At 55.0% G+C, this 21,083-nt stretch overlaps 1 protein-coding gene across 1 annotated transcript; it reads left to right on the forward strand.

Annotated features, from left to right (window-relative positions):
• The first annotated feature begins 939 nt into the window (after positions 1 to 939).
• Positions 940 to 19,435, forward strand: LOC136304095 (olfactory receptor 14J1-like). The gene is made up of 5 exons (XM_066207755.1): positions 940 to 999; positions 2,896 to 3,009; positions 3,876 to 3,977; positions 4,372 to 4,453; positions 18,840 to 19,435. The coding sequence occupies exons 1-5, from the start codon at positions 940 to 942 to the stop codon at positions 19,433 to 19,435; spliced, it is 954 nt and encodes a 317-aa protein (XP_066063852.1).
• The last annotated feature ends 1,648 nt before the right edge of the window (positions 19,436 to 21,083 follow it).

Genomic DNA, 21,083 nt, shown 5'->3' on the forward strand with positions numbered 1-21,083 from the left:
GAGGTGACCTCGAGGCCAGACCACAGGACTTGGTGACCTGTGGCCTACCCGAGGCTTCTCTTTTGCACGTACCATCGAGGACTTGTTGACTCAGAGCTCTTCTGAGCCATCTCTCTAGAAGGCGCCCTCAACACCACACTCTGGCATGGCGGGCAGATTTCTTGGCCTCTTCAAAGTCTTCAGGGGGGAAAGAAAGCAAGCCCGTGGAGCACAACGGCCTGAAGAGCCAGAGCAGCTCCAGCCAGTGCAGGACGGTGAGTGGCAGAACTGGGCCACAGGGCTGATGGCTGCAGCCAGCTTGGCTCCGTCCTCTCCCACCTGTTGTGGACATGCCCAAGGACAGGACGGAAGAGGGGCTGGGGCTGAAGCTGGCAGCACCCATGCTCCATCCCCTGGGGCATCCCGGGGCAGTCCCAGCCTGGGGAGGACAGGGCTGGGCTGTGTTCTCCGGCCTCTCCCGCAGCCCCTCAGCTCTGCCTGCTCTCGCTCTTTGCCAGATGCAGCCACGGACGGCACACAAGAGCACAGGCCTGCTAGTGGCCGCTTCCGCAGGACACTGAAGGTACCTGCAGCCCTCCCCACCTGGGCTGGGCCTGCTGTCACTGCTCGGCCGAGCACCGCGCTTGGAGCGCTCCACGGAACATCCATGGCTTTGTTCCCCTGCAGATGTTCCCGAAATTCCTGCGCATTCGGCGTAGGAACACCAGCAGCACTGCAACTGCAGGTACAGCCAAGCTTAACTCCAGGCTGACCAGCTGCCAGGCAGAGCCTGATGTCAGCACAAATTTGACTGCACACTCAGAAAATTTTGTCACTGCAGTGAATGATCTCCGGGCGAAGGCTGCTGTCATGGAAATGACCGAGGGCACGAGCATCACAAACCCTGCCACCAGAATGACTCAAGGCCTCCCAGATACTGACAGCACCCCCACTCCCACCATGACTCATGCTCCCACCGTGCATTTTTTCGAGGAGAGTTCTTTTTCTCCTCAGCAGCGGGTAAGCAGCCTGGGGCCAGGGCTGGAGGCCTCCCAGGATTGTGTGTCCCCTCCAGCCACTGGGTCCTCTCAGCCTCTGAAGCCATTAGAGTACTGTGGGAAGGGAAGCTGGAGAAGTTGCTCCCTTGGACAGTGCTCCAAGTCTTCCCCATGCCTCCTCCAGGTACCAGCCATTGTTAGGAATATTCACCAGACACTAGCATCCCATGCCACTGTGGATGCCGGAATGGAAACTGACATTGTGAGGCTGGCTGAAGAACACCCAGCGGACGTGGTGCTGACCCTCCTGCGCTGTGCCCCAACATGTGACAGGTATGGGACCACCTGCCTTGAGAGCTCAGGGCTCACCGGCCTTTAGGGCCATGGCCCTGCCCGGCCTGTGCAATGGGCTCTGCCAGACAGGCAGACAGGTCCAGGACCCTCGGGCCCCTCTGTTTCCCGAGCCTGCTGCCATGGTCCCTCCCTGCCCTTCAGGGCACCGGGGCTCTGTCCCCTGGCCCCCAGACCCGCACAGGGCATGGTAGTGTGGCTGAGATGTCCCTCTGACAAAGAGCTCTGATCCCACAGAGCTGCTGCCATGATGTGGAGAACCATAGGTTCATCGAGTTCCACGGTGGAGAAGGTGCTGCCAACACTCCTCAATGTGATGGAGGACTGGCCTCTGTCTCGCATGGTTACCTCTGATGGGGACAAGGAGGACGTCTTTGCCCTGGCTGTGAGTTCCTGGGCATTTGCTCACCCCCAGGTCGCCTCTCCAGCAGCTCTCCATCCTCTCCCTGCCTCAGGCCCTGGGCTGAAACCTGGGCCAAGGGCAGGCTCAGGGGGCACCAGGCCTGCTGCTCCCCCTGCGTCTCCCCTGGGGCCCTGCCACATGGACACCTCAGCACTGAGCGCTCTCCTCGGCAACTTCTTTTGCAGGCGACTCTGGTGGTGTGGGTGATTGTCCAGGTGCCTGAGTGCCACGAGGCACTGATCCTTTATTCCTCCCGCCTCTTTGTGGCTCTGCTTTTCCATGTTGTCATCACCACGCAGCAGATGCCACCACAGGAAGTCGATCACTTCTGGAGAGCATGCCGAGAGGAACACCGCCTTCCCAGCGACACCAACAGGTCTCCGTCCTACTGTCCTTCCCATGTCCTTGTGGCCAGTGCCAGTGCTCCCAGTGTTACCCGGGCTTTGCTCTGCACACAGGTTTGCAGTGCAGGCCGTGAGGTCCCTGCTCTGCCGGCTGGAGTGTGACAATGAGGTGATCGCTGTGGAGTCCAAGCATGGCTGGGACACGCTGCCCTGTGCTGACACCCAGCACTATGCTATGGCTCTGCTGGCCAGGTGAGATCCCCTTCTCCCTGCTGTCCCTGGAATTTGTGCCCTGTGCCCAGGCTGCCCCACACAGTCCCTGTGGTCGTGGGCCAGAGGGCCTCGTCACTTTAGGGATGGCCGAGCAGACTGGAAAAGGCTGGGAGAGGAGGGTGCACAGGAGTGGCCGCCTCCCAAAGCACCCACGTCCCCTGCAGGGATGCTGGGGAAAGACTGCCCCTCTATGAGTCAGTCCTGAGAAATGTGTGCCCCCCCACCTCAGGCTCTTTGTTCCTTTTTGCCCCTGACAGGGAGATGCGCCATGTCTCGATCGCTTTGTCTTCCTGCATCGCAACCCACTTGCTCCGGCTGCTCAGCACTGAGAAGCCAGGCTGCGATCTGCCTCTCCTGGCATTCCTAGTGGAGGTGAGCCTGAAGGCCAGCGCGGCCTCGCTGAGCTGCCTCCCAGCTCTCTGCCCTCTCGCAGCCGCATCCCTGGCCTGGGATGGAACCAGGGCCCTGTGCTGCTGCCTGGGGCTGGCCCTGTGCACTTCTGGGCTCCTGCCAGCCGGGCCCTGTGCCACTGCCCTCTGCCTTTCAGGTCCTGCAGTACATGAACTTTGCTAACTGCGGTGACAACCTCCTGGAGATCATGTCCAGGTACCTGCGGATCGAGTTCAGGCAGATGTGTCGCCTGGCGCTCAGAGGCCTCCTGGTGCTCAGCAAGGATCCCCTGATGATGAGAAGGGGGCAGCAGCTGAAGCTGCACTGGGGAGAGCAGCCCCATGGGCTGGCTGGGCTTCAGGAGCTGAGGCAGCTGCTCCCAGCTTTCCTGCCTCAGCTGCCCGAGTGCTTTGGGACAGGCCCTTGGTCTCTGGGCCCTGCGGCAGCAGGCTGGGCTTGCAGTGCCAGGGCGCTGTCGCTGGTGCAGCTGCTGACGGCTTCACAGCACAGCCTTGTATTCCACACAGGCCAGAAAAATGTGCTGTCTGTCTCGAAGCTTTGTGGATCTGCTGGGCGATGAAGATGGAGTGGTGGTTGCCCTGACCCTGCGTGTGCTTACTAATATGCTGAAGAACGAAGACATCCTGGTATCCAGCACCACCGCCCCAAAGCTGGCTGAGGCACTCCTGGCGCTCTTTAACAATGTAAGGTTCTGCAACCCGAGCCACAGGCACTGGGTGCTGCCCAGAAACTTTGTGCTGTCTGCATTTTCAGGCCTTTGCCTAGGTGGGCCTGGAGTAATTGGTGCTTAGGTTTTTTCCTTTCCTCTAGGAAAATAGCTTCATGCAACTGCTCTCCATTGACCTCTTCCGTAAGGTGATGGAGTTGGTAGTGGATGAGGGAAAAAAGCCCCTGAAGACAATTGTCAACAAGAGCCTGCAGCTACTTTTAATCTACTGCCGTGATGAGAACCGGCGTGTGGCAAATGTGAGGTTTTGGGCATGCCTGGGAAGGGGGCTGAGCCGCCTCCTGCCCTGGTGCCACGCAGGCTGCGTCCTCCTCCAGGCCTTGGCACAGGGATGCGGGTCCTTGTGCCCTGGGCTGTGGTGCCATCTCTGCATCTCTGCTGCTCTTCAGGCCTCTCGGGAAACCCTGCATTGTGCGGCCAAGTTCCTGGAGTGGAGGGATCTCGAGGAGCTAGTGAGGAAGAAATATCCCTTGAATATCGATGAGTGTAAGGTAAGGATGGCTTGGAGAAGTGGCAGCCTCAGCCTGGAGAAGATCCGTGGCCGCGGGGCTGGCAGCCGTGGCCCCTGCCCAGCGCTGCACCCAGGGGCTCCGGCCTGCGCCCCACACGCCGCTCCCTTCCCTGGGCCCCGCGGGCTCTTCTCCAGGCTCCTGCGGCCCCGAGCCGGGTGCCCGTGGAGTCCCGGCCCAGCGGGGCTGCGGGGCGGGGCGGCAGCGCCGCTCCCCGGGCAGCAGCCGGCCCTCTGCCCCCTCCAGAGCCCGGCACCAGCGGCTGCTGGCCGGGCCTCAGGGCCGTGCGGGCAGGGGAGGCCGGGGCTGGGCGCGGCCAGAGTCCGGCCCAGGGGCTGAGCCCGCGCCAACCCTTCCCTCCTGTCGCTCTCTCCAGCTGGCAGACGACAGGAGCCGAGCGGCCGAGCACCTGCAGAACCCACAGGAGTCCCTGCGAGAGACGGCCATGGGGTTTATCGGTGAGCCACGAGCCCGGGCTCCCTCCCCGGCCCGCCGCAGCTCGGCCCCGGCCCCGGCTGCTGCCCCGGCTGCAGCGGCATTCGGGCCCGGCGCCGTGGAGCCCCGCCTGCCCTCGGGGCTGCTGCCGCCCTCTGGCAGCCGTGCCCTGGGGCGGCAGCAGGCGGCAAGGGCCCGGGCTGAGCCCTGCCGGGGCAGGAGGCCGTGTGGCCACAGGGCTGGCAGCGGCGCTGGCAGGGAGCCGTGCCGCTGGGGCCGTGACACGCTCTGTCTTCACAGGCATGGCCGGGCAGTAGATGAGGGTGTAGCAGGGAGAGCTCCAGCTCATCGCCAGGGGTGAGTGAGGGCAGCGGGTTGTCAGCGGCTCTGTCTGGCAGGGGAAGCTGCACTGCCTGGGCCGAGAGCTGCAGTCCCCGGCTGGGGAGGGCTTTGCTCCTTGTGTGGACGAGGGCTGGAGAGGGCACAACACACAGAGATTTCAGGGGCACATTGGGGATTCGTGGCAAGCACCTTCTGGCTGATCCCAATGTCTCCTGCTTCCTTCTGGGTGGGATGGCCCTGGCCGGAAAATCTCCTAGGATTCCCACAGATCCCGGCTCTGACCATGGCTCTGTTCTTCTCTCTTCCAGTCCTTCAAACCCAGAGGCAAGACAACAGCCCGTCATGCTCTAAGCTGCAAGATGAAGCCCGGTTTCCGCAAAAAGCTCAACAACTGGGGACGTCTTCTGAATCCAGTGAACCAGTGTCCCAAGAACACACCAAAAGACACTGAAGAGGACACCATCTCTCAGTGCTGCTGGAGCTCCACGCACAGCTGAGGCTGAGCACAATTCCCACGGCTTCAGGCCTCTCCCTGTTTGTAGTTAGCTCCCTCCCTCCAGCCTTCAGACCCTGCCCATGCCCTATTTTTCCCTCCACTCTCCACCCCTTTTGACAGCTCCTTCCCTCCCAGCCCTCAAACCCTGCCCAACCCCCTTATTCCCTCCCAGCTCATCACTTTGCTTTGCCTTTAATTAATAAACACTTTGGCTTCTTCACTTTACCTGCGTCTCTGTGGACCTGAAGCGGCATAAAAACCTGAGCCCTGGCACACACAGGCCCCTGCTGCCGTCCTCTTCCGCGCTGTCTTTTGTGCAGAGACACAGAGGAGCGAGGCCGCGTCAGGCTGGAAAGGTGCCTGTGCTGAAGGTCCAGTTCCACAACACTGTGGAGTTTAAGGTCCTACTGAGCAGCCTGAAGCTCCTGGATTTTGGAAAAGCCAACCTGAGTATGCCCTGGGCCCAGCTGTGAGGGATTCCATGGCAAGCATCTACAGAGAGCAAAGGAGCTTGGAATGCTGAAAGCTTTCAGGAATAGCTTCCTGAAAGCACAGCAGTGCTCCACCCCTGCACAGGGGCAGGGAGAGGGCAGAAGCAGAGACCATCAGGCCTTAACAGGGAGCTTTGGGTGTGCCTAAGGGCAAGTGAAGCAGCAGCAGCATGGTGGCCGAGACTCGGACGCGTGACCGAGCCAATGGCCCAAGCGCCGTCAGGCAGTGCGGGGATCCCGGCTGCGGTTCTGGTGCCCAGAGCTGAGGAATCGCAGCCCCTGCCTCAGAGCCTGTCAGAAAGCCAAGCAAGTGAGAGCAGAGTGAGGGCAGCCTTCCAGTCTCTCTTGGGCATGGCCACAAAGCAGCCCCTGCTTCTCCTTCCTCCGCCTGCGTTTGGGGCGTGCTGATGGCAGCGCCAGCCAGGCTGTGCTCTGTGTTCCAAAGGCTGTGGAGAGCGGGCACGAAAAGTGCTGCGTGCACAGCGGAGAGTCCTGGAAGGTGCTGGCAAGAGCGTCCTGCGGGAACAGGGCTCTGGTCTCTGGCCGGGAAGAGCCTGGTTTTGCTGCTGTGAGCGCAGGCAGGCGTCGAGGCAGGTGAAGAGGCGGCGGGCAGCTTGTGTTTGTAGAGGGCCTGGGGCTGCGTGTGCGAACCTCCACCTGGAATCACACTGGGAGAAATCCCAGCTAGAGCTGGAGCGCCTGTCCAAAAAGCACCAAAAGGAATTCAGCCTTGCCAGGGTTTCTTAAGAGTGTGTTGGATTTCCCCAGGAAAGGTAGACATTTGGGGAAATGCCTCTGGGGAAAGGGGCTTGCTGCGGCAGGAAAGCGCTTTTCTAGGAGCTTCCAGTGATGTAGGAGCAGCTGTCCCCCTTTAGCTCTCTGTGGTCCTTTCAGTCTTTGAGGCCCGTTGCACTTGGCAGATGGACAAGGGAAGGGAGAAGGCTGTGAAGAGCGGGTTTGGAATCCACCTGGACCTGCGGAGACCAAGGCCAACACCTGCAGCAGGGTGTGTTCCCCCCCTTTGGACACAGGTGTGAGCAGGAGCATCTCTGTCCAGCTGCCAGCCCCAAAGCTGTCTTTGAGAGCTGTGAATTCAAAGGCCTTCGCGCACACACCTCTCACATCTTACCTGTCTGCTGTGTTTCAACTCTTGGCAATATGCATTTGCCTCTTGCTTGCTGGAAGCTGCTGCGGCCCAGAGGGTCCGCACCGAGCTGGGCTGTGTGGGCCAGGCGGCACGGAGAGTCTTGGCTGATCTTGGGGTGTCCGTGGCCTCAGAAAAGGCTTGGAAGGTTTGCCTCCCAAGGCGCCCTGCTCACTGGCTCTCCCTGTGCATCTTGGAGAGAACAAGGCAGGCATTTCTGGCAGCTGGGCATTAGCAGGCCTTCAAACGGGGGCGTGTTGTGGAGCAGGCCCAGCTGAGACACCCTGAGAGGAGCCCAGCGCTCCTTGCCCCTCTCCGCAGACACGTGAGCGTTGTCTGCTTTCGGGATGACCCCGGCTGTGTCAGGGGGTGCTGCTACGTGGACACGAAACAGCCGGTCCTGTCCTGCCGGGTGCCAGCAGTGCCTCGCAGCAGTCCTGCATCCCCGTCAGGATGCCGGCCAAGAGAGGTCCTGGAAGCTGAGGGAGCCGATTTGAAGCTTGCGCGGGTGCCTACAGGTCAAGGCCAAGGGCATTCCTTCAGGATAGAGCAGTCCTGAGAGGTCTCTAGAATTCAAAGAAATCAGCAGACAAATGCATTGTCCACCAAAAGCTCTTTGATTGGCAGGAGGTTAGGGCTCTGCACCCCACCACAAGGCTTCTTTGCCACGTCCAAATTGCAGTGGCTTTCTGTAGGAATTCTATCAAAAATACCTTCCATCTTTAGACTGCTGAGGTGATTCCATAGGCAGGGGCTTAGAAAGAAACACATTGCATCAGAATCCTAGACTTGAAGCTAATATCCACCTGCTGGCCAGGAGGAGTCTCAGCGCACCAAAGCAGCTCATCTTCCTCACCCCTTCCCTGCACAGGGCTGATTCTGTAGCTGCCCTTAGGTCTTCCCCAAGGCTATGTCTAAAGCTTTTTGTCAAGTCACTCTCTTGCCAAGTTAGCCTTCCAGGTTTTTCTTATGTTAACTGGCACTAAGTACTTCTGGATATCTGTGCTAAGTACTCTTTCCTTCTGTCAATTGCCTGTGCTTCCTTACATCAAACAAAGGCCTTGTTTCATTCCTAAATGTGCCTGATGCTTGCCCAAGTCTTTTGGCACTGCTTGCTTTCCTGTGGCATGTTCTACCTCCCCTGAGAGTAAAGAGGGAGCTGGAGAAGGAGCTTGCCAGGCTGCTCTCCATCCTTTACCAGCAGTCTTGCTTAAGCGGACAAGTCCGGGCTGAGCGCAAATGGAACAGCTGAGCACGGGAAGGGTGGGTGCGAAGGATGATCCAGGAATCGTAGGCCTGGCAGCCTGAGCTTGCTGCCGGGGAAGGCCTTGGAGCACATCCTCCTGAGTGCCATCCCACGGCACGTGCAGGGAAGCAGGGGGTGGGAAAGCTCTGCGGAGGGATGGGGACAGCTGCGGGTCTTGGCAGGGTGTTGAGCTGGGGTTGGTGTTGCTGGGCGTGTTGGGGAAGGAGTCGTCTGGAAGAGGAGAGGTCTAGCCTGGAACTGGAGTCACTTTGAAGGCACCACCTGTGGTATGGCACAGCTTTGGTTATGGAGGACAGAAGGAATAGCTGAGACTTATGAAAAGCCTGATGTCTCTGTGGAAGTGAAGAAGGACTCGAGAAAAATGCAGAACACTTCCACAAGCCAAACACAGGTCCCAAATGGGAAAACAAACAAACAAACCATTGTGACCTCCAGAAGGAGCCCATGCACCCTTGGGCTAGAGCGCTGCAGAAGCCAAGACATAGAGCTTCACTGAGCCAGATGCTCACCTGGAGCACCAGCCCTTTGGTGCCTCAACATGGCAGATCAAAGCTCATTTCCCAGCTGTCACTTGCTGGGGCAAATGCTAGGTCCTGGCAGGATTGCAGCACTCAGGATCTTTAGCCAGCAGCAGCAAGTGCTGGCTGGGCAGAAACTTGCACCTCTGCCTTGCACTAAAGACAGCACCCTCCAGAATTGGCATTTACTATCTCAGGAAAATCTGACTCTGCTGTCACCACAGCTGTCAGGTTGTGGTAACTTTGCTCATTTTGCTCCTCTTTGGCCTCTTCTCCAGCAGAAGAGAGAGCCATCAGCACTGCAGGTGGCTGAGGAGCTACCACTAACTGTAGCAATGTATCTGCAGCAATGTATCTGCATAACTTGGAATACAAAGTGCTCAAGCCCAACTACCACCTAGAGATATTAGTTACAAGTAGCAGCTCTTTGGGAATATATCAAGGCCACAGAGACACAAACTGGTCTAAAAAGAAGAGGAGCCTGGGAAATTGAATACCAGGACAAGAAGAATGAGCTAGAGGCCATGAAGGCTCAGAATTATAGCCAATCAAATTGCCTAAGGCACGTGTGCTGAGCCAACAAAGCAGACGAACCAATCAAGAAAGGCATGAAGGTGTGAACAGTGGTCTTACAATCCATAAACATAGTGTAATGTAAATATGAAATGGCTTCTGCAGAAATCCTATTGGTTCCGTCGTTCAGAGGTACTGAGCTCCCACAAATATCATTCAGATGTATTTTCTGGCAGGCAGAAATGAAAATTCAGGACTCAAACTGTAGCCCTAAAGAGCAGGGAGATGCTCGAGGAGGCACCACCTTTGTTTTAGCAATTCAGCAAGCGAGCGAGTCCTTCTGTGAAAGGAACCACTACCCCCCTTGCCTTCCTTCTGGCACCTGAGAAGGACAAATACTGTCCCAAATGCAATTTGCAGGCTGCCACAAGTCTGTGCTTCTTGTGTCTTTTCAACACAGCTCTACCCAAAGCTGCAGCCACAGCTGACACCGGAGAGGAAAGCCCCTGAGAGCAGCAGAGTCTGCGGGGGCTGTTGGCATTTATCTCTCCTCCTGTGGCAGTGTCGAGTGCTTTACAAACCTCTCCAAAAGTCCGAGAAACAAAAGAGCCACAAAGAAAGGAGAAAGTGTTTAGATCTTGGAGTGCAAGCCAGTCCAGACTGGAGATCTCTGCTGGAAATGCCTAAAACCTGCAGGATGCAGAAGGGCTCTGTCAGAAGGCAGATGAGGCATTTTGCTCTCAAGTGCATGGCCACTGGGCCTGAAGCATTGAGGATGACTGCCTCAGCTCAGAAGGAGAGTTTCTTCTTTCTTCTCGGGTTTCAGTCTCTAAATTATGCAGTTCTAATCCTGACCATGGAATATTTCCTTCAGCAAACTCTTGGAAAGAAAGCTGTGCTAGGGGGTAGGTTTCTCTTTCAGGCAAGCAAGATTCTTCTTCCTCTATTTGTGTTGCCAGCTGATTATAGATATACAAAAATGCAGAGGAAATAAACACAGAGATGTCCCACGCTTGAGAGACCAGGAGATCTACCAGGTCATTTTCCTTGCTCCAGGCAAGACCTTGGCAGTGTGAGCATTTGAGAATTTGACAATGCCTTCTGGCCACGCTTACAAATTCTGACTGGTACTGAGAGATGGGACAATCTATCCTCAGTGTCTGAACATTTTTGCAGCTTGCCTGACTTCAGACTTGATAGATATTCTACCAGGAAAACACCTGGCCGATGGTTTTGTGGTTGGACTCACCCGCTGCCGATATTTTTGACTTTGATGGATTTTGTCATGGGATTTTCCATGCTCACAATTGTCCCTGAGGAAAACAAAATTCAAGATGCTGACTTTCAAGCAGAGATCCCAGCTTCCAGGAGGCACAAAAGGCAGCCCCATGGCTGGGGCTCTGAAAACTTTGTGGTCAGCTGGGTAACAACAACAAAACAACCAGACAGACAGCTCTGAAGCAGAAATGGCCAGAAGAGACTGATTTTCTCCAGAAGTTCCTATGGGGAATCCTAAATGTCCCTGTGATATCAAACTGAGGAGGAACATTTGGTCCAGCTACGCTGCCACGTGCACACAATACGCTATCCTCCAGACAACAAATACACAAGACGTACTCAGCAGCTCCAGGGAGTCCTCCTCGATCTGCAGTTGCTGAGCAGCAGCTGTGTCAGTGCAGGAGATGAACCGACTGCCCGGGATCACCGTCTCAGCTCGGGGAGCAAAGGCTCCTTGACACAATGCTCCTGCTGCAGCTGGTTTGGTGCAAGAGCCTGTGTAGATCTGGGAGAAGAAATGAGTTTGGTTCAGAAAGGTGGCTGGCAGAGATGACCCTGAGATGCCGTTCCAAATGCCAGCCCTTAGGAAGATGCTGTCAGCCTGCCACACGCAGGGCTCTTCAAATGGATTTTTTGCATGTCCACTTCCCTTTGACTGGATGGCTCAAAGCCAAAGACTGGTTTTACTGCAGTTCATGGCCAGATTCATCTTCCATTTTCAGGGATCTTCTGAAGGAGGACTGCCACAAGGACCATTCCACCTCCTCCCAAGGACCATATTCCACTCCCTCTTTTCCCCCTCCAAGGGCTACAGACACACTTGCAGCTCCCTGTTCAAATGTTCTACCTCCTCCCACGGAGTGCTCTTGTCCTCCACCACTTTCAGGTCATGCTCAACCGGCAGCACTTCTGGTGGAGACAGTTCCTGTGGCTCACACCGACCCTGGGGCTCCTCCTTCTCAGTCATTTGCAGGAGGCCTTTGCAGGCTGCCTGGCCAGATGTCAACACTTCCACCTCGAGTCAAACAGAACAAAGCAGTCAGAGACTACAGCTCGTCCCTGTCAGCCAAGAGTCATCAGCTGTGAGCAAAGGGAAAGAAGAGATTTACAAGGGCTACAGACAGCTTGTTTCCATCCTCCGTCTTGGGCACCATGTTCCACTGTTAAAACACCACAGGATCAGGAAGGGCAGAGCCATGGGGGAGGGAAATGCACAGGGACTCCCCCTGGGAGGGACCTCGGGAGGTTTCCAGGCCAGGCCAAAGCACAGTCAGTGGAGAAAGGGACACAGGGAGGAGCTGTCTGTGTGCTCTGCCATGGCAGGATGAGATGCAGAGCTGCACAGACACCCAGACCATGTGGATCCCTGCAGGAGCTGATCTCACTCAGTGGCTCCCAGGCCGCTGCTGCTCTCTGGTTGCTCTGGTTTGATGTTCCCTGGTGGTCACACCCAGCCCCACACACACCAGTGCTGTGTGCACACACACCAGTCTCAACAGTGCCTGGGCCCCAAAGGACACAGGACCTGATGGTTTGTGGTCCCCACGCCAGTATCTGACACTTGGACATCCCTCAGTACCATGAGCAGAGAGAGCTCCCTTGTCCCGGAGAGTTCTTGGCAGCAGGGGGTTTAGGAAAATGGCACAGGCTGTGGGGATCAGCTCTAGGGCATGGCCAGGGATGGGCACTGACCATCACCTCTGAGCAAACCACCTTGATCCCCCATCCTTTCCCTTCCTGGGGCCCTTTCTTAGATACCCCATGGGAAAGCTTGCACACTGCCCAAATGCCCTTTGTGGATTTCCATCGTAAATCTCAGACCCCAACGCAGAACCTCCCATGCTCAGATGACATCATGCTGGAAAGCTCTGCCATTTACCCCCTTGGTGAGGCTTTCATGAGGAGGTGTCAGAACTTCCCTAAAATTAAATTTTTATCTTCTGTTTTTTTTTTAAATTGGAATGGCCCTAAAATATCATGTACTGCAGCCCCCTTGCTGTGAGAAGGCACAACTACCACTGCAACAGATGGTCAAAGCTCCAGATCTTGAACACTTTTTGGGATGGGGCACTCACTTTTGTGGACAACCTGTTCCTGTCCTGTCAGCATAAACACAAAATATTTCATTCTTATATCAAGTCTGAATTTATGTTTGACAATTTTAAAGGCTTTTCGCTTTCCACTGCCAATACAGGCTTGTAAAAATATGCCAATTTTTCTGGGATGTTTTAATCTGAAAAGACCTTGAAAAGACACAAAAATCTCCCAAGATATGATCTGGAGGCCACAAGCACAAAGCCCGTGAGACTAAGGGCCCTGGGCTCAGTGGTGTGAGTAGCCTGAGAGGGCCTGAAGGGGTGTTTCAGAGATGGTGGAGCTCTTCTTCATTGTGTGAAACTGCCTGAGGATGAAAAAATGCCAAACAGATCTCCTGGGGAGTTCCAAACTGGACACAAGGAGAGAGGAATTTCCGTCCCAGGGCAGGGCTGTGGTGCAAAACATCCCCCAGAAAGAGTCTGGAGCAGCCCAAGGCTCTGTGTGGCCAGGCAGAGGCAGGCAGGACGCAGAGCTGTCAGCAAAGGAAGGGCCCAGCCAGGTGGGGCAGCCGGGGGATGACGACAGCCTGCAGGGACAGAGGCGCAGGGCACGGACACCGTAGCACAGCCTGGGCTGCACAGGGCACAGGGATGGGCAGCAGCTGCAAGGCCCTGACAGAGCCAACTCCTGCAGCACTTTGGCCATGGCTGCTGGGCCTGGGCCTGAGCCATGAGGAGGAGACAAGTGACCCTTGCAGGCCTGGGGCCTCATTGCCTCCTTGTCCCTGCTCAGCAGCCTGGCAGGGGCCGCCCCATGCTGCTGCCCTTGGCATTGCACATCCCCACATCCCAGTGGGCCGGGAAGAGCCCTGAGCACTGAGGGAGGGACAGGATGTGCCTTGGCAGGGGCTGGGGCTCGGGCCTTGGCCCTTTGCCTTTTTGGAACAAATGCAGGTTTGCTCAGCACCAGAGACACCTTTGCCTTGTTTGTCCCCACCTGTCATCAGTGCCTGCGGTGTTCTGCTCTAACTGGAACCTGGGGACACTTTCTCAGTCGTGTCCCTCAGTGGGACCCATTAAAACTTCAAGAAACTTTGGAGTTTCAATTTGACTGTGAGTTTTGAGAAGTTTTTTGAACACACTCTCAGGGACAGAGTTGAATGTAAACAACACCAAATCCACAGGAGGATCATTAAAGTCCTTGTGCTTTTCCTGTGCTGCTCAGCTGGCTTGGGCTCCTGGAACAGAGGCAGCTCCTGGCAACCAAGAAAAGTTTCAAAAAGTCATTTCTCCTGAGGAGAAATCCACCTTCAGATGGGCCACCTTTGTTATTTGAAATGTAGACTCAAAGTTTTCAGTGGCATAACATACTTTTCTGTTCCTTTCTCATTAATTGTTAACCCTCTCTTTTTTGTTTGTTTTGGTTTAGTTTTCCTCTTAACAATATAGAACATCATTCTCTTACGTGGAATATTAGCTTTTGCATTAATGCCTGTTGGTATCAATGCCTATGCAATTTTAACTTTTGAATACAATACGTGTGTTTCACCAGCACACTAATAAACACATAGAACTGAACAATAGAACTAATCTGTCTTTAGCTCCCACTGCTGCTTCAGTAAATTGTCTTGCTCCTTTTTCAGTTTGTGTTGCTTTTTTCTCCTGCAATTTCAGTTCTTCCATCAGCTGAATCAACATCTCTGCTTGCTGTTTCTCTCCCTCTTGTCTTGTTCTTTCCAACACTTCCCCTTGGGCAGTTCTGTAGTTGTTTTTATGACATTTCTTCTCTTCAAGGTCGGTCACCTTCTTTTTGGTTTTTTTGCTTTATTTGGTCACTCCTAGCTTTTCTTACGCTCCTTTTGTGCAGCTCCAACTCTGCCTCTCAGAGCTCTGCCCCTGCTTCCAGCTACGCTGTGCTGCCACCAACACTGGCACGTGCCGCCCCAGGATCCGCAAATTGCGGCCGTACCTTGGGGTCGGTGTCTCATATGTCACCAAGACTCTCAGGCTCTCAGGGCTGCCTACATTGCTTTTACGCTCTCAGGTCCTCCTGGCTGCAACTCGTCTGGACTTTTAGGCTCTCAGGTCTGCCTGTTTTGCTCTCAGGTTCTCAGGTTCGCCTGCTCTGCTGGTCAGGCTCTTGATCAGCCTGGCTCAGCTCAGCTGGGCTCCACCATCTTACTGCTCTTAGGTCTGTAGTCGTCTGCCAGGATCACATCAGGGTCACCACTCATTGTCACCCAGTCCTCATAGGGGGCACCAGCTGACAGTGGAGTCACAACTGATGCCTGTATCAGTCCCTCATTATCTAAAAACTCTCATACCTTTCTCTCTGTAGCCTACCCACGGACAGCTCCATGGAGCTTTCTGACTCCTTCTCTCTTCCTACTCTCTTCCTCCTCGCTTCCTTCTTCAGCACTGGATTACTCTTTCCTGCCTTTTGCATGATCACCTGACCCTTTCTGTCCATCAAACACCTGCTAGACCCTTCTTCCTCACAGCACAGCCTCCAACTGATTCTCAACCAGCTAACCCACTGTTTTATAACACTCATTCTCATTGGATGTAGCTGGGATCTATTAAGGGCAAGGCTGTTCCCACTCCTGGGAGATGGTACCGCTGCAATTGATCAGGGGCAAGATTGCCTTCAGCACTATCCCTATTCTCTTTACAATCCATCCTCCCACACCATGGAGAATCTGTGTACAGTACAGAACCTCATGGAACCAAGGGGCAATTGTGATGCTGCAGGGCCCCAAGGATCCAAGAACTTGGAACAGGACTGGCTGGCTTGGCCTCTGGTCTGACTGGTCCAGCTGACCTTGACATGTTGAGGGCTGCTTCTCATGTACCCCTGAAACCCTGGAGTTCTGTGCATTCCTGCCTGTAGGACAGAAATGTCCTCCTCCAAGGCTTGATGGCCAAAACTGGGATTTTTCCCCTAAATTCAATTATATCCAAAGATTGCTCCCATATGAAACCTGCCAGGACAGACAGCTCTGGCTGGCCTTGGCCTCTTAGGGGCCATCTCTTATCTGCCTTCAAAACACTGGAGGGCTGTGCTTTTCTTTCTATGGAAAAAAACCCAAAAAACAACCCATCTTTCAAGTCCAGATGTCCATGGCCAAAACTGGGAACCTGCCTCCAAAACTCCTTCTATCCAAGGACAGCTCCCAGACAAAAGCTGCAAGGACAGTCTGGGTTCCCTTGGCTTCCTGAGGGCCAGCTCTCACCTGCCTTTGAAACACTGGGGCTCCCTACTTTCTTTCCTGTGGAAAAGAACTGCCCTTCCTGTCCTGACATCCATGGACAAAGCTGGGATTTGGCCTCCTGAACTCCATCTATCCAAGGATTGCTACCAGACAAAAGCTTCCATGACAAACAGGTCTTGCTGGTGTTGGCTTCCTTGGGGCTGCATCTAATCAGCCTTTGAAACACTGGGGCTCTGTCCATTCCTTTTTGTTTAGAAGAACTGTCATTCCAGTCCTGGCACCGATAGCTGAAATGGAATCCCACCTCCAAAACTCCACATATAATCAAGGGCTCCTTTCAGACAAAACTGCAAGGACAGACAGGTCTGGTTTGCTTTGGCCTCAGGTGAGTGCCTCTCATCTGCCTTCAAAACCCTGGGTTTCCTTTCTATAGAAAAGAACCGTTCTTGTCCAGGTGCCCATGGCGTCAAGCACAAGGCCACAATCTAGGGACAAAGGAGCTCAGTGCTCATTGGAGTGGAGTCTGGGGACAGGGGATGAGAGCCCTGGGAGTGCTTGAAGGGTGGTTTCAGAGATGGTGGATCCTTTTGACATCATAGAAAACAGCCAGAGAAAGGAAAAAATAATGCCAAGGGCACCTGGGGGAGCCCAGACTGGGAAAAAAAACGAAGGAATTTCCGTCCCAGGGCAGGGCTGTGGTGCAACATGTCCCCCCGAAGGAGTCTGGAGCAGCCCAAGGCTCTGTGTGGCCAGGCAGAGGCAGGCAGGACGCAGAGCTGTCAGCAAAGGAAGGGCCCAGCCAGGTGGGGCAGCCGGGGGATGACGACAGCCTGCAGGGACAGAGGCGCAGGGCACGGACACCGTAGCACAGCCTGGGCTGCACAGGGCACAGGGATGGGCAGCAGCTGCAAGGCCCTGACAGAGCCAACTCCTGCAGCACTTTGGCCATGGCTGCTGGGCCTGGGCCTGAGCCATGAGGAGGAGACAAGTGACCCTTGCAGGCCTGGGGCCTCATTGCCTCCTTGTCCCTGCTCAGCAGCCTGGCAGGGGCCGCCCCATGCTGCTGCCCTTGGCATTGCACATCCCCACATCCCAGTGGGCCGGGAAGAGCCCTGAGCACTGAGGGAGGGACAGGATGTGCCTTGGCAGGGGCTGGGGCTCGGGCCTTGGCCCTTTGCATTCCTGAAACACATGCAGGTTTGCTCAGCATCACAGACACCTTTGCCTTGTTTGTCCCCACCTGTCATCACTGCCTGCAGTGTTCTGCTCTAACTGGAACCTGGGGACATTTTCTCAGTCATGTCTGTCAGTGGGACCCAGTAAAACTTCAAGAAACTTTGGAGTTTCAATCCGATTAGGAGTTCTCAGAAAGTTTTTTAAACACTCTCTTAGGGACTGAGTCTGATGTAAACAACACCAAAGCCCCAAGAGGGTCATTAAAATCCTGGTGCTGTGTCTGTGCTGCTGAGCTGAGTCGGGCTCCTGAAACAGAGGCACCTCCTGGCAACCAAGAAGAGCTTTAAAAAGACATTTCTCCTCAGGAGCAGCTCCTCTACCAGCCCAGCAAGGCTGAGGGCACTGCCTGCAGGTACCTGAGAGCAGTGAAGCAGACAGAGGCTTAAAGCAACTGGAAGGACAATTCTGAGATAATTCACGGAGAAATCTTCACAACTTTTAAAAATTCTAAACTTCTTCATGGAGAAATCCTCACCACTTCAGACACGGTCAGTCTCTGGCTGCAGGGATCTCCTAAAGCTGACCCAGGACAGGACTGACAGCACTGTAAGGATGGCTCTGCTGCCCTTTCTGCTTTGGGGGAGGATGTGCTCCAGAGCGGGGCTGCCCTGGGCACCGTCAGAGGGACAGGGCAGGACGGCTCCTGCTGCCAGGGACGGCTGCAGGGGCTGAAGCTGGGGCTGCAGCCAGGGGTGCCCAGGGCTGTCGTGCAGAGCAGGTGCTGCAGCCCTGAGGGCTCTTGGCCAGGCCGGGGGATCTGTCACCTGCCAGGGGCAGCTCTCAGCCTGCCTGGCAGCTCCCATGGATGCTGGAGGGGAGCTGTGGGTGCAGTGAGTGACTCCTGCCAGGGTAGGTCCTGCTGCTGTGGAGAGGGTGCTGTGTGTGCCAGGGCTGCTCAGAGCTCCAGCTCATGCCCAGGTAATTTCTGAGGGGACTTTTCATGAGCTCGTTCAGGGCAGGAGTTCCCTGCTTGAGTCTCTACTTTCCTGAATCTGTGCTCCCACTTTTCCCTGGCTCAGCTTGGCGGCAATGGAAACTCATCTGTGCAGAGTAGAGCAGGGGCTGAGGCTCTTAAAACATCACACTGAGCTTTCCTGGGAACACTTCACAGGGACAGAGCAGCTCCCCTCAGTCTGCCGTCAGCCTCAGACAATCCTCCTCCTCCCTGTTTTCCCCAGGTGCAGCTCTCTCATTCTGCTTCCTGCAATCTCCATCTCTTTGCTCTGGCAACTCCCATGCCTTATCAGGAGATTCTTTGTCCAAGTTCTAACACCAGGACTGGCCCCTGCCCTCACTGTTCCCCTGCACTGACTGGGGGTCAGGGCTGACTCCCAGGTGTCCTGCAGGTCAGGGTCTGGCTCCTCACTGAACATTGGCCAGCAGCAATCAGGGCTCCAGCAACCAAGGTGAAGAAGTTCTCCTAGACATAGACAAGAGGGAGGTGTTTAGTGACAGAGAATGTTCTCCGAGAAAGGACTTTGACTCTTCTGTGAGAAATCCCCCCTCAAATGTCACTGTCTTTCCTCCATCTGCAGGTTGGGATGTCCAGACACAGCAAATGTCCAAAAGCAGCTCCATCAGCCACTTCCTCCTGCTGGCATTGGCAGACACGCGGCAGCTGCAGCTCCTGCACTTCTGCCTCTTCCTGGGCATCTCCCTGGCTGCCCTCCTGGGCAACGGCCTCGTCATCAGCGCCGTAGCCTGCGGCCACCACCTGCACAGCCCCATGTTCTTCTTCCTGCTCAACCTGGCCCTCACCGACCTGGGCTCCATCCTCACCACTGTCCCCAAAGCCATGCACAATTCCCTCTGGGACACCAGGACCATCTCCTATGAAGGATGTACTGCTCAGATCTTTTTCTATTTTACATTTCAGCAGAGTATTCCCTCCTGACCATCATGTGCTATGACCGCTACGTGTCCATCTGCAAACCCCTGCACTACAGGACCCTCCTGGGCAGCAGAGCTTGTGCCCACATGGCAGCAGCTGCCTGGGCCAGTGCCTTTCTCTACGCTCTGCTGCACACAGCCAATACATTTTCCCTGCCCCTGTGCCATGGCAATGCCCTGGGCCAGTTCTTCTGTGAAATCCCACACATCCTCAAGCTTTCCTGCTCACATTCCAATCTCAGGGAACTTGGGCTTCTTGCTGTTAGTGTCTGTGTAGCTTCTGGTTGTTTTGTGTTCATGGTTTTCTCCTATGTGCAGATCTTCAGGGCTGTGCTGAGGATCTCCTCTGAGCAGGGACGGCACAAAGCCTTTTCCACCTGCCTCCCTCACCTGGCTGTGGTCTCCCTGTTCCTCAGCACTGGCACATTTGCCAATCTGAAGCCCCCCTTCATCTCCTCCCCATCCCTGGATCTGGCATTGTCAGTTCTGTACTCGGTGGTGCCTCCAGCCCTGAACCCCGTCATCTACAGCCTGAGGAACCAGGAGCTCAAGGCTGAAGTGTGGACACTGATGACTAGATGATTTCAGAAACATTAAACCGCTTGCTTATTTCTGCAAATCACTTGTGATAGAAGTCATCTTTGATACCACTTGTTGGTGTGGTTGTCAGGGTTTTATTCTTTCTTTGAGTTTTCAGTGGTGTTCACAAAGCAAGGCCATTGTTTGTGCCCTGTCTTGTTTTGTTTGCTTCCAGATTTTCTGTGGTCAAAGACTGTGTCAGTGAGGAGCTGTGCACTCAGTGGCTCTAAATGAACTAAAGAGTCTCCCAGAAAAGTTTTCACTGGAGATCCCTTGTTTTGTTCCCTTCCTTTGCAGCTGCAGCAGCAATGTCTGTGTGCTAACTGTGATGGCACAGCAGCTCTGCCCCAGCTGGCCACACCATTCCTGATCCAGGCCAGGAGCCATTGGCCCTCTTGGCCACCTGGGCACACTGCTGCCTCATGTCCAGCCTGCTGTCCAGCAGTCCCCTCAGGTCTGTTTCTGCCTGACCGCTGTCCAGCCACTCTGTCCCCAGCCTGTAGCACTGCAGGGGTTGTTTTGGCCCAAGTGCAGGACCCGGCCCTTGGTCTTGTTAAACCTCCCATTGCTGGATTTGGGCCCTGGATCCAGCCTGTCCAGGGCCCTGTGCAGAGCCCTCCTACCCTCCAGCAGATCCACACTCACACCCAGCTTGGTGTCAGCTGCAAATTTGCTGATGGTAGACTCAATCCCCTCATCCAGACCGTCAATGCAAATACTGAAATCCACGCTGGCTGGGTCTGATCCCTCGGCCATCCTGTGGGTGCCGTGTGATGGCACTCAAGGTGATCTGTTCCATAACCTTGCTGGGCACCGAGGTCAGGCTGACAGGCCTGGAGTTCCCCAGATCCTCCTGCCAGCCCTTCTTGGGGATGGGCTCACATTGGCACCTCCAGTCCTCTGGGACCTCCCTGGGGAGCCAGGACTGATGAGAAATGATGGAGAGCAGCTTGGGGAGCTCATCCACCAGCTCCCTCATCCCCCTAGGATGGATCCCATCTGGTCCCAGAGACACCTGTGAGCATGTGAGTGGCTCAGCAGGTCAGCAGCTGCTTCCTCCTGGATTACAGGGGGGCTCTTCTGCTCCCTGTGCCCATCTACCAGCTCAGGAGAACACTTGTCCTAAAGACAACCTGACTGATTGTTGAAAACTGAGGCAAAGAAGGGGTTAAGTACCTCAACCTTTTCCTCGTTTTTGGTAACCACATCCCCCCAATAAGGGATGGAGATTTTCCTTACCCATCCTTTTGCCATTAATGTATTGATAAAATCATTTGTATTATCATTTACAGAAGCAACCTGCTTAAGTCTTAATTGAGCTTTCACCTCTGTAATTTTCTCTGTGCATGACCTAGCAACATTCTTTAATATTTCCTGAGTTTCTTCCCCATCTGTCCAAAGGTGATGTACCCTCTTTTTTCCCCTGAGTTCTTGCAAAAACCTTATGCCCAGCCAGGGCAGTCATTTTCCTTTCTAGCTCATATTTTGACACAAAGGGACAGGCTGTTCCTGCTCCTTCTAGATTTCTTTCTTGAAGTGTGTCCATCCTTCTTGGAATCCTTTGTTTTTAAGGGCTGTTTCCCTTAAAAAAATTGGTACCTTATTTGCCACTCCCCAAATCTGCATCCTGAATAGGTCAAAGTCTGCACTC

The sequence above is a fragment of the Chamaea fasciata genome, unplaced genomic scaffold (genome assembly GCF_029207755.1).
Source record: "Chamaea fasciata isolate MVZ Bird 193981 ecotype frontalis unplaced genomic scaffold, bChaFas1.0.hap1 SCAF_50, whole genome shotgun sequence".
NCBI lineage: Eukaryota > Metazoa > Chordata > Aves > Passeriformes > Sylviidae > Chamaea > Chamaea fasciata.

What these genes read in the sequence shown, in the direction of transcription:
- LOC136304095 (XM_066207755.1), top strand. Translation starts at nt 940, where the DNA reads ATGACTCATGCTCCCACCGTGCATTTTTTCGAGGAGAGTTCTTTTTCT. An exon ending in TGGCGCTCAGAGGCCTCCTG is followed by an intron (nt 3,010 to 3,875) that starts GTGCTCAGCAAG and finishes GCTGCTCTTCAG; the next exon opens with GCCTCTCGGGAAACCCTGCA. An exon ending in TGAATATCGATGAGTGTAAG is followed by an intron (nt 3,978 to 4,371) that starts GTAAGGATGGCT and finishes CGCTCTCTCCAG; the next exon opens with CTGGCAGACGACAGGAGCCG.